General features: G+C 35.0%; 2 protein-coding genes and 1 long non-coding RNA gene across 3 annotated transcripts in view; all 3 read left to right on the forward strand.

Annotated features, from left to right (window-relative positions):
• Nucleotides 1-2,011, forward strand: part of LOC104733714 — a 2,439-nt gene extending 428 nt beyond the window's left edge. Inside the window, exons 2-5 of the mRNA XM_019233626.1 lie at nucleotides 451-829; nucleotides 1,205-1,236; nucleotides 1,339-1,544; nucleotides 1,951-2,011. Coding sequence (XP_019089171.1) covers nucleotides 451-829; nucleotides 1,205-1,236; nucleotides 1,339-1,544; nucleotides 1,951-1,996 — 663 coding nt within the window. The 3' untranslated portion in view covers nucleotides 1,997-2,011. The remainder of the gene's footprint in view (nucleotides 1-450; nucleotides 830-1,204; nucleotides 1,237-1,338; nucleotides 1,545-1,950) is intronic.
• Nucleotides 2,528-3,624, forward strand: LOC104732369. Its single transcript, XR_002034746.1, has 4 exons — nucleotides 2,528-2,949; nucleotides 3,105-3,180; nucleotides 3,262-3,426; nucleotides 3,527-3,624. It is a non-coding gene; the product is annotated as an uncharacterized LOC104732369 (long non-coding RNA).
• On the forward strand, nucleotides 8,104-11,067 carry LOC104732370 (histone-lysine N-methyltransferase family member SUVH9-like). Its single transcript, XM_010451899.2, has 3 exons — nucleotides 8,104-8,223; nucleotides 8,349-10,455; nucleotides 10,804-11,067. The coding sequence occupies exon 2, from the start codon at nucleotides 8,472-8,474 to the stop codon at nucleotides 10,410-10,412; it is 1,941 nt and encodes a 646-aa protein (XP_010450201.1). The 5' UTR covers nucleotides 8,104-8,223; nucleotides 8,349-8,471; the 3' UTR covers nucleotides 10,413-10,455; nucleotides 10,804-11,067.

Consider the following 12,050-nt stretch of genomic DNA (forward strand, 5'->3'; position numbering starts at 1 on the left):
ATTCGACCCTCAACGTTGGAAACTGCACCTTCACGCGCTACTCTGTATCATCCCACGCGCAGTCCTTCGCCTAAAGACTACAAACTAGAGGCGAGGGGGGGGACTATTGTTAGGGGTAGATCCAACCCCAACAAAAGGGTCCGGCCCAGGAAAAAGCCCATAAATATCCCTTTCGAGAGAGAAGGGTATTATGGTATTTTTCCTAGACGAACCGACACGATTCCCTATAAATACGGGCGTACGGCTTTTAGAAGAGGGGATCGGAGAAAAGCAGGAGAATTCGTGCAGCAAGTACAAAAGCTTAGCTCGTCCAAGCAAAAGTCAACGGTTCTAAACTCATAGCTCGGAGAATCGACGAGATATCAGCTCGTCTACTATCCTCGTCTACCTTTGTAACCCGTTTGAGTCGCGTTGTAGCCCGTCTTTTGTGTTTCGACATCAATATAATAGAAGAGAATTTCGATCCTCTTTGACCGAACTAAACATACTAATTGTGACCAAAAGGGACATCAACAAGCAGCGTTTGATTTTCGCCGGGAAGCAGCTCGAGGACGGCCGCACTCTCGCCGACTACAACATCCAGAAGGAATCGACGCTTCATCTCGTGCTCCGTCTCCGACTCTCTCTGGTGGTGCTAAGAAGAGGAAGAAGAAGACTTACACCAAGCCGAAGAAAATCAAGCATAAGCATAAGAAGGTGAAGCTCGCGGTTCTTCAGTTTTACAAAATCGATGGATCTGGGAAAGTTCAGCGTCTGAGGAAAGAGTGCCCTAACGCAACTTGTGGAGCTGGTACTTTCGTGGCGAGTCATTTCGATCGCCATTACTGTGGTAAGTTTTTCTTTTCTTCTCACTTAATCTCTGTATTCGAATTCTTTCGGAGTGGTTTCTTGTTTTGGTTCTGTGATGTTTGTTCTTGAAGCTATATTTGTTTGAAAATCTAGGGTTTTGTGTGTGTTTACTTGTTTATGTGGTTTTAGTTCGAATTTGTGCGATTTATGAGGTTTCAGATCGTGAATTTCGTGGAGGTTTTGCTTTTTCTTTGTAAAAGAAAAGACAATTTTCATTTGTTCATTTCTGTGTAGTGTTTCGCTTTGTCTCCGTCTTCTTTAGTAGCTTTCTTTTGATCGGAACTTAGTTGAATCTTTAATTTTCTGAACTTACATGTGGATCCTTATTCTACTAGTTTGGATCAACAAATTACAGGTGGATTGGTTGAGATACTGCTGGCAAACAAGGTTGGGTATTGCTCTTAGTAAAGCTACATAATGATTTATGTACTCGTTTAGAGTGAGCTCTTCTTATACTGACTGGGCTATGCATATGGTTTCACGTTCTAGGAGCTTTTCCAAGGCAGAGCAAAAGCCTTCGATGTTGGAAAGGCGTTGTCTTCAAAATCAGTTCGTGAATTTGATAAAGCCTTGTCCATGGTGACATATGGTTGCGAGAGTATAGAAGATTTCTATTCCAGTTGTGCAACCAGAGATGTGATTGGGGAAGTAAAAGTTCCTGTCCTCTTTATACTGGCTATGCAGTTGTCTTTAAGGTTATACCTCTCTATATGACCTGATTTAGTTTCCAATTCAGAAGTGCTATTTTTCTAGTATCATTATAGTAAAAATTTCATATTAGAGGTATGTCTAATTTAGTTTAGGAATTCAATAATAGAAATTTTGGACATTTTATGTCAAAGGAGATTTTATGCTGCACGGATCATGAAGTAGCTGCTGTGATTTAGATCTGAGAATAATGTTGAATGATATTTTAGGGTGATGTTGGCATTGACACAAAATAGGATCTTGATCCTTAAAGTTAAATCAGGTTTCAATTTTTAAATCAGTTTTCATTTTACATGTAAATTTTATTTAGATAGTCTAATACTGGTCTCTTGAATGACTTTTCTGAACTGTGTTGTACATATTTTGACTCTGTAAGTTGTGTGTATTTGTCAGAATGACAATGTGGTACAACCTTATACAATACCACAGACTTCAATAGCTGAAAATCCATACACAAGTCTGCTTTTATGCTCGTCTTCACCAAATCTGATCGATGGGCGTACAGTGGCCGTGTCTTGGTGCCAGGACCTTGCGATTGAGGCAACTTCTTTCCCTATATTTCTCTCTTGCATAGTCACACATACTCACAAATGTTATGAAATATACTTGACATATTATATATTGAAATCAGTGGTTTATAGTCAATCCATCTTGGTGGAACATAATGCTTCTCCGACAGATACACAAACTTGTATAATTTTGATTATTTTTCTTCTGTTACTACTGAATAATTAAAGGCAGGCATGATACCCTTTATATCCAAGATGCTCACTATTACGATCATGTTGTTTGTAATTGATAATTTATCTACGTTAGACAGACTGTTAGTATAAACATATGGTTTTTTTACTGGTTAAAATGCAAATAATATGCACTCTTTTACATGAATAGGTTTTATTTTCTTTAATTCCTAGTTGATTGTCCTGTTATGTTCTTTTTTATGTCTGAGAGATTGATTTTCCTGTGTTGGCCATGCAGTGGTTGACTACTGTAAAACTTGCGCTTCTGAAAGGTCGTCATCCACTTTTGAAAGACGTGGATGTTACTGTTAACCCTTCAAAGGGCTTAGTTTTTTCGGAAGCCAGAGCACCTGAAAAAAGTATCGGGGCCAGAAAAAGACGGTGAATGGTTACCATGTAGATCCTTTCAGGGAAACACTTGAAGACAGTGACATCACCCCAAACTCAAATTTGTTGACTGGAACAGATTTAGAAAAGAATGTCAAAGTCGATAATGGATATGATGAAACAGAAAATAGTAGAGTTTCAACAAGCAGTCTTGTTGAAGTTGAATCAATCGAAGATAATGAGTCTAACGTAGAAGAAAGTGAAAGAGGTCAACATGCTGGATGTAACCATGCCTGGCACCCTAAAAGATGAAGAGAAGAAAAAGGTAACACCCAACGTATCAAAAGTAAAAATAATATTAACAAGTTTTACTATTGTCGCTGCATTGACAATTGGTTGACATTTATTTTTATTCAGACTGTTAAAGTTTTGCAAGAGTGTCATTAGTATTAATTACATCTGACTCTCCTTTGATTCCAGTGATCGTTTCCTTCCTGACAAGGCAATTGACTTAATTGATGAAGCTGGTTCTCGGGTTCGACTTCGTCATGCACAGGTGTGGTGGAATCACATGCTAGGTGTCTTTTAGTTACCATTTTCATTGTTTGATCATTTTTTAACATGATTGTAAATGCAGGTCCCGGAGGAAGCTAGGGAGCTTGAGAAAGAGCTTAGGCAGATAACAAAGGAGAAGAATGAAGGTCCGTGGCCAAGACTTTGAGAAGGTACATATCGTTTGCATGCATGAGGAAGACTACAACGAGGCTCTCAAGCATACTCATTCTGGAGGAACCATGGATCTGTAAGCTTTTTGATTTTTTTTTTTTGTTGGATCTTGTCTTAGTGATTGTTAAGGTCTTACCATTACTCGGTAGCTGATGGTTGTTTATGCATATTTGTAGGCATGCTTTGAATGTTCAGATATTCATAAAGATGCATAGGTCAGATTATGCTGAGAAACAGCTGAGAGTGATGCAACAGATTGATGAAGACCACACACTCACTCAGCTTACCTGAAGCTTGTTTATGATGCAGGAGCATAATCCTTAGGATTTTAATTAATTTAGCTTTTATTTATTAATTCTTAATTATGTTAATTTCTATTGGTTTTCCATTCTAGGTTAGGGTTTCGCTAGCTTTGTTTTATTATATAAACAGCTTTAGTAGTAACCTAAAGGGAATCATATTATTCTTATCAATAAAGTTTTAGAGTTTATCTCTTTATCTTTTCTGGTGGATCCCAGAACCCCTTTTCCGGTGGATTCCAGAGTTTTATCCTTCGAGTTTGTCACTTGCAAACTCGTTTTTAAACTAGGTTTAGCGTTTGCTTAACTTAGGATTTTCCGCTGCATTAGTTTAGTAATTTGATTTAGCCTGCGGAGCTTTGATATATCTTTTAAATTGGTACTTCCAGTCAGTTTCGCAAGTTAGGGTCCCTCATGATTGCTTAAGGTATCCTGTAATATCTACTTAGAAACTATAAGAAGTATAAGATGGAGTCTTTGCAGAAGATAAAAGAGTTGCAACAGAGAGAGATTTGTTTGGTTGTAATTAATAGAATTTTAAGGTGAATGTGAGGTCTTATGTATAACTAGATCACTTAGGTAGAAAATTTCAGTATAACTTGAACTACTTGGTGCAACTGTACTAGAATTATTAAAATAAATTTCAATATGCATCATGTGAAAACGAATAAAAAATAGATTTTGGCGGCGGAATATTCATTTAAAATCATCACACTATGGTAAAATAAACCAAAGACAACATGATATTAGTAAAAAATTATTTGGTATACACATAATTATACATAGTTATCCAGTTGTACTCTCGTATTCATAGTTGAACTTTTGCATTTTTTTTGTATTTCCAGTTGGACTATAATATAAATTGTTAATTAGTAGTTGACCACAAAATTTATCACTATTAATTAGCATATACAAGTAAAGCCATAACACAATGTTCATAAAAACTTGGTTTTCACCTTTTTTGCTTCATTTGAGGTGATCACTTACTAAGTCTTCCTTATACTATAAAGAGTGTTTTATGTGAAAACGATAGTATGTATTAGAAAGTGATTAATTCTTGTATTGTTGATTAAACATAGTTCTTTAATAGTTCAATATGTAAAGAAATTCGTATAAACCTTAATTATCATTTTCATATTTTAAATATAAATGCAAATCTAAATATATATTTAGTTGTACCTAGTTGAACTGAGTATTATATATTTATGTTATCTAAATATTACCCTCTATAGTTAAAATGTAATTTTGTGTGGTTATTGTTCATTACCTCTCGAAAATATAATAAATAAATAAACAATTACGAATTACATAGGTTGTTCTAGTAACATCTCTTACTTTTTCTAGTAACATCTCTTACTTGTTCCATTTCCGGTGAACAACAACGACAATATTAGCTAGGGTTATAGAAGAAGATATGTTGAAGATGACTACAAAATTACAATAATATTGTTCATTAAAACGGATTTATGGACCTACACTAAGCAAAAGAACGTTATGTACGTACTCTAATCTCAAGAACATTATGTACGTATGCGTTCATATGTACGTACACGTTTATATGTACGTACACGTTCGATTTTAGGTTTAATGAACCCGAAATTACCAGAATATCCTCGTCTTCTACCTCTAACATACGACTGAAAACCCTAATTTTCCCTGCCTCACTTTATTTTTTCACGACTTATGTCTATTTTTTTGGTTTCACTTGTGGGGTTTTTACTCAACTATTATAGATTTTCGTCTCAACATCTGATTTCTAAATTAAAAACCTATAAAAAGTGAGTTATATAGATTTCCGAAACGATATCTTGCTCTTCCATGGATGAACCCAGATGAAAGATTTCCGAAACTGAGTAGGAAAAAGACGTTTGCTCCGGCCGATAAACAGAACACGATTGATGAATCTGCTACAAACTTTATTACATGAACACCATTAATCGGAAGAACAGCAAACGTGTTTAGATCTATCCCCAATAAGTCTATCGCAACGCTAGACTGTCTTTGCCAGCTCAAACAAATTCATATTATTCTGGTAAGACTTTACAGCTGTCAAAAATGCCTACTAAATCTACTACAGACTAGAAGTCTACCAATACACTACGAAAACTATTGAGAAAAAAAAACAGAGTATACCAAAAATATCTGTAAAGGATGAGATCTGTCGCATAAATCTATCGCAACAAGCCATTAGTCTACCATAAATATCTTTTGGGTCATATTGACTGTTGAAGGTGTACGTCAGATATTTTTGATACACTTAGTTTTTGATACATATATACGTCCACCGATAAGTGTACCAACACTACAACTAAGTGTACCATCTACGTTGACCAATAAGTGTACCAAGACTACAACTAAGTGTACCAAAAATATCTGACGTACACCTTTAATCAGCCACCTATATAAATGTACCATCAAAGAATCAGTAGACTTTCTCCCAGTTCCCAATATTTTTTTTTTCCACTAATAGCATTAGCCGTAATTACGTTTTTTCTCAACACTAGTTTCAAGGATAGTATGGGTACAAAGTTTATTCTAGTAATTACCAATAATTATGTTTACTTTTGTAAAAAGGAAGCTTTTATGTAATATTCTAGTAACTCACCCATAATTTTTAGGTGATTTTAGAATATTTTACAAAACAAGAAAAGGAAATTTGTTTCCAATGATCTCTCAAGTCATCCTCGTTCCCAGCACAAAATTCACATGATGACGTCTCTCATGGCCCGATTATTATTAGAGCGTTCTCCATCGGCCTTCGGGGTCAACCCATAGTTTTTGTTTAAAAGACTAAACGAATCACAACTACTGAAAACATATATCTAACACGGAAATCAATCGTTTAAAGATGATGAAACACACAAAAAATGAGATCGGAGTGAGATGAGATGTATAAACTCGGCCACGTACGTCAGTATCTATCTTATCGTTTGTCCAACTTACAAAATATCATATATATATATATATATATGATCATCACATGCACTAAAAACATAGCCAACCAAAAAAACTGAACGTATGTGTTTGATGATCATCACAAGGATAGGAGAAAAAGAAGATTTGGGTGTGTATTAATTTTTTATGTTTGTTGATTATTGTGTATTGTGTTTAAGATCTTGAGCCTTATTTTAGTGGTGCAGCAGGTGGATTAGCAGCACCTTTAGAAGAAATCTTATAAAAAAGGAGAAGAGGAAGAAGATCTTTGAAATCTTTCAAAATTCCATCTCAAAAGGTGTTGTTATTCTCTGGCCACATTTTTCAACTATTAAAAAAAAAAATTGTCTTTCAGAATCATCCAAAGTAGCAATTCTAAAAAGTTTATGATATTTTGAATAACAATGGATTTTAAGTGGAATTTATAAATCATTGATTGAATAACAAAAGATTGTGAATTATTTTATATGATTCTACTTAAATCTTAAGTTGAATAACATAGGATTTCAATAGATTTTTAAAAATCATCAATTGAATAACAAATGATTTTAAGAATACTCCAAAATCCTCTAAAATACCAAATTCAATACCCCCCTCTTAAGTTTAGTTAATGGAAGAGGTAATATGTAATTTCAAAAGTCAAAAGTATACTTGTAGCATAAAGTGGGTATATGAGTGAATACTTTGTGTGAAAGTGGATGTGAGTGCAAAATTCCCAAAATTTATTTACAAAATCAAGAAAGGTACCAAATTAGATATCACGTGTCAATTTCTGGTACCACATGTCAATATATTGTTAATATATAAAAAGAAATAAATATTTTTTTATATTATAAATAGACAAATAAATATGAAAAGGAAGTTACATTCATTTTTGATACTCTTTCTTATAATCTTTTTCTTCAAATTTCAAAATTTTAGTCTCATAGGTTTTTTCAATTAATATATAAAAGGTGGTTCTTCTGATTGTTTTTCTTATATATATATATATATATGTATTTTTATTAACAAATCTCTTAATATTTATTTTAAAAAATAAATGTTTTTCCAAGAAAAATAATATTAGTATATACCAATATCTGTATATAACTAAGTATGATATAAAAATTCTAAAAATGAATTTTAGTGTTATTATATTTATCAAAATTAAAATTAATGAAATTTAGTTAAAAAATTTAATCATTTTAAAATTTTTGTTGACTACAAATAAATCGAGAAAAATTAGATATTAAGAAAAATAAACTTCCAATATTGAAGGATGTATATTTCTTTTGTTTCTGTATTCAAAACTTTTAGTAAATCTTATGTGTTAATGATTTTCTATATAAGTTAAGAAATTAAATAATTTAAAAAGTAAGAAATCAAAGTATAGAATAAAGTTATAATAAAAATTAATACATTAATATAGAAAATTAAAAATACCAATTATTTTAATACACAAAATTTAGAAAATAATTTTACGTGTCATTAATAAGAAATAAATGCTTCTGGTATGTTTGGTTTGGTTCAATGCACCAAACAAACACACCCGTACAAAAGAGAGAAATCACGATTCCCCCAAGGAGAGCTCTTTTTTTTTTTTTCATCTTCAGAGATCTTCAATTTCTGTATTTCAAAACCACAAAAAAAAAAAAAGACAGGTATGAAATTTTTGATATTTGATTTTTCCTATTGCCTAAATTTTTGGAGTTAATACACTAAATCATTTGTCATGTTTATGTTAATAGCAAAATCTTAAGAACACTTACATTTAAATCCCGTGTAGGAGTAGGAGTAGGAGGAGGAACGTTTGAGTAAAAAAACTTCCTGCTTTCGCCATGGATGTTGCTTAAAAGAAACCCATTTCTTCGATTTCTCTGAGAAAAAAAAAAAACCCATTTTTGAAGAGATGGGTTCTTCATCTCACATTCCTTTTCAAGATCCGTCTTTGAATCCGTCTCCTACACTAATCCCAAAGCTCGAACCCATCACTGAATCAACCCAAAACTTGGCTTTTCAACTCCCAAACTCAAACCCACAAGCCCCGATTTCATCATCCGTCTCCAATTTCAACGAACCCACAAACTCAGGTTCCGACAACGTCGCCGAGACTTTCAGGTCCGCGTTCGCTCAACGGCTTCAACGTCACGATGATGTTACGGTTCTTGATTCCTTAACCGGAGCAATCGTACCGGTTGAGGAGAATCGTTACCCTGAGTCGGTTCCGGTCGACGCTTCACCACCGTCGGGTGTTTTTACCCGTAGGCCGAAGCCGCAGCAACGTTCGTCGGAGCTTGTGAGGATCACTGATGTTGGACCTGATGGTGAGAGAGAGTTTCGTGAACATGTGAGGAGGACGAGGATGGTTTATGATTCTCTTAGGATCTATATGATGATGGAAGAAGCTAAACGTCTAGGGTTTGGTGGAAGGAAAGGTAGACCTGATAGTAAAGCTGCTTCCTTGATGAAAGATTGTTTCTTGTGGCTGAATCGTGATAAACGAATCGTGGGTTCCATCCCTGGTGTTCAAGTTGGTGACATCTTCTTCTTTAGGCTTGAGTTGTGTGTTATGGGTTTACATGGCCAGACTCAAGCTGGGATTGATTACCTTACAGGGAGTCTTAGCTCTAATGGAGAGCCTATTGCTACTAGTGTGATTGTTTCTGGTGGGTATGAGGATGATGATGATCAAGGAGATGTGATCATTTATACAGGACATGGTGGGCAGGATAGGCTTGGAAAGCAAGCTGAACATCAGAAGCTGGAAGGTGGGAATCTTGGCATGGAACGGAGTATGTACTATGGGATTGAAGTCAGGGTGATTAGAGGGTTGAAGTATGAGAACTCTGTTTCTAGCAGAGTTTATGTTTACGATGGCTTGTTTAGGATTGTTGATTCTTGGTTCGATGTTGGGATATCTGGTTTCGGTGTGTATAAATTTAGGCTGGAGAGAATTGAAGGCCAGGCTGAGATGGGTAGCTCCATCTTGAAGCTGGCGAGCACTCTTAAAACCAACCCCTTGTCTGTCAGGCCCACAGGTTACATCAGTTTCGATATCTCTAATAGGAAAGAGAATCTTCCTGTCTATTTGTTTAATGACATTGACAGTGATCAAGAACCTTTGTTTTATGAGTACCTTGCTAAAGCTTCATTTCCACCTGGCTTATTCATTCAAGGGAGTGGTAGTGCAAGTGGATGCAACTGTATCACTGGTTGTACCAGTGGCTGCATTTGTGAAACCAAGAATTCAGGTGAGTTTGCTTATGATTACCATGGGAAGTTGATAAGACTGAGACCATTGATACATGAATGTGGACCGGCGTGTCAGTGCCCTCCAACTTGCCGAAACCGTGTGACTCAAAAGGGTTTGAAGAATAGGCTCGAAGTGTTTAGGTCACTGGAAACGGGCTGGGGAGTTCGGTCTTTGGATATATTACATTCTGGTGCTTTTATTTGTGAGTATGCTGGGGTTGCTTTGACAAGGGAACAAGCCAACATTATGACCATGAACGGTGATACATTGGTATATCCTGCTCGGTTTTCCTCTGCAAGATGGGAAGAATGGGGAGATTTGTCTCAGGTCCTCGCTGGTTACCAGCCGCCTTCTTATCCTCAGATACCTCCTGTTGATTTCGCAATGGATGTGTCCAAGATGAGGAATGTTGCTTGTTACATAAGCCACAGTACTGATCCAAATGTCATTGTCCAGTTAGTACTTTATGATCACAACAGTCTCATGTTCCCCAGAGTCATGCTCTTCGCTGCAGAGAACATCCCTCCCATGACTGAGCTCAGCCTTGATTATGGAGTAGCTGATGATTGGACTGCCAAGCTTGCCATTTGTAATTAAAAATCTCCTTGTTAAATGGTGGATCCTAGCCATATTTTTCCAGGTAAAACTAAGTTAATAATGGTTAATAAGCCTAAGTTTTACCAAATAAGCCTTTAGTATCATTCTTGTTAAACCTTGAGAAAAGCATCAGCAAGAAACATTGCAAATGGGTCTTGTATAGGTTTGCTTTCTTGCATAGTTTTGCACATTGTATTGATTGTGAGAGAATTGCTGCAACTTGGTGTCTGAATTCATTTTTGGTCTATATGCTGCATTGAGAAAACCAAAGATGTGGTCTTGATGTTGGTCATATCATGTTCATTTGAATTCGATAATTTATCGGTTTCTTGCATATTGTAATCAGGCTGAGATTGAATGGTTTGCTTTTGTTTGTTTGTTTGTTTGCTAGTTGGTGCAGAAGGAAAGGAATTGTGCAGAAGCTAAAGTTTAAGAGACCCCCACTCCTCCCATTTTGAATTTTGGGTATCTTTGTTTTGCACATTTGGGAGTCTTGATGGTTTTTTTTGGGGGTAATAGTGTACAAAACTCAAAAGATGTTTGTTTTGTCTGTGCTGATTTGTTCTTGGGTTTGTCGTACTTAAGAAATGTTAACCACCTCTCTCTCTCTCAATTAATAGGGTATTAATTTGAAATTATCACCAAATTATTGGAATAGGATTGTGAAGTAACTCAAGTCACTTGGCGAGGGAACAGTTAAAAACATCAAATGTAGGGTTGTTTATCTCACAGTCATTGAAGAGTTGATTGTGATTTGATAAGTCATTTAATATAAATAACTCCAAAGTTGCAAAACTGGAACAACATCTCAAAGAAGAACAGAAGATCTATATTAAGGATTCATATATGATCTTGTTGCTTTCCCTGTGATTAGTGAGTCTAATTACCGGCATAATACAGCTGCAGAACCAACCAAATTAAACCAAATATAGACCCTAGAGTGAAATTCAGTTAGAGAGATAAACAAATTCCAAATTCGAAAAGCTAAAAGAAAAAAACATCAGCATTAAAGTGTATAAAATTTACCGAACTCAAAAATAATAAAATCCACTTACGTTAGGTAGCTCCACTTGCAATCTAAAGCTTACACCATTTCCACATAAAATAAAAAGTCAATAATAATTATTTCTCATGTAAACAAACAAGTTTCAGAATCATGCATGCATGTGTTTCTTTTTGCTCACTAAATAGTAAAAAGGTCTACATTTATCAACCTAAGGATTCAGCAATTGTAGTTTTTTTCTTTCATTTATATATATATAGTTTCTTCATCTTGTTTCAAAATATCAAAAATTTATGAGAAGAAGTCATGTGAAAGTTTATCAAAAACAAACAATACCATAGAAAGAATTGGTGGGGATTGTGCTGTTGTGTCGGAAGTTTGGTAACGCCTAAAAATAACCAAATTAAAAACAAAAGTGACGTATTCCTCAAAAATAGCAACACTAACCACCACCACCACAATTAACCTTTTTTCTTTTTCTTCTTTTTCTAAACGTAGAACACACAACGGTTAAGTGGCTTTTATTTTTCCTTAACAGTTTTTTTCAAGAGATAAACATGAACACAAACCGTGACAACAAATCTTGAGCTTTTTGATACCCTAATTTTCTCTGATCAAAAGTAAAACAAACCCAT

The sequence above is a fragment of the Camelina sativa genome, chromosome 12, assembly GCF_000633955.1.
Source record: "Camelina sativa cultivar DH55 chromosome 12, Cs, whole genome shotgun sequence".
Classification (NCBI taxonomy): domain Eukaryota; kingdom Viridiplantae; phylum Streptophyta; class Magnoliopsida; order Brassicales; family Brassicaceae; genus Camelina; species Camelina sativa.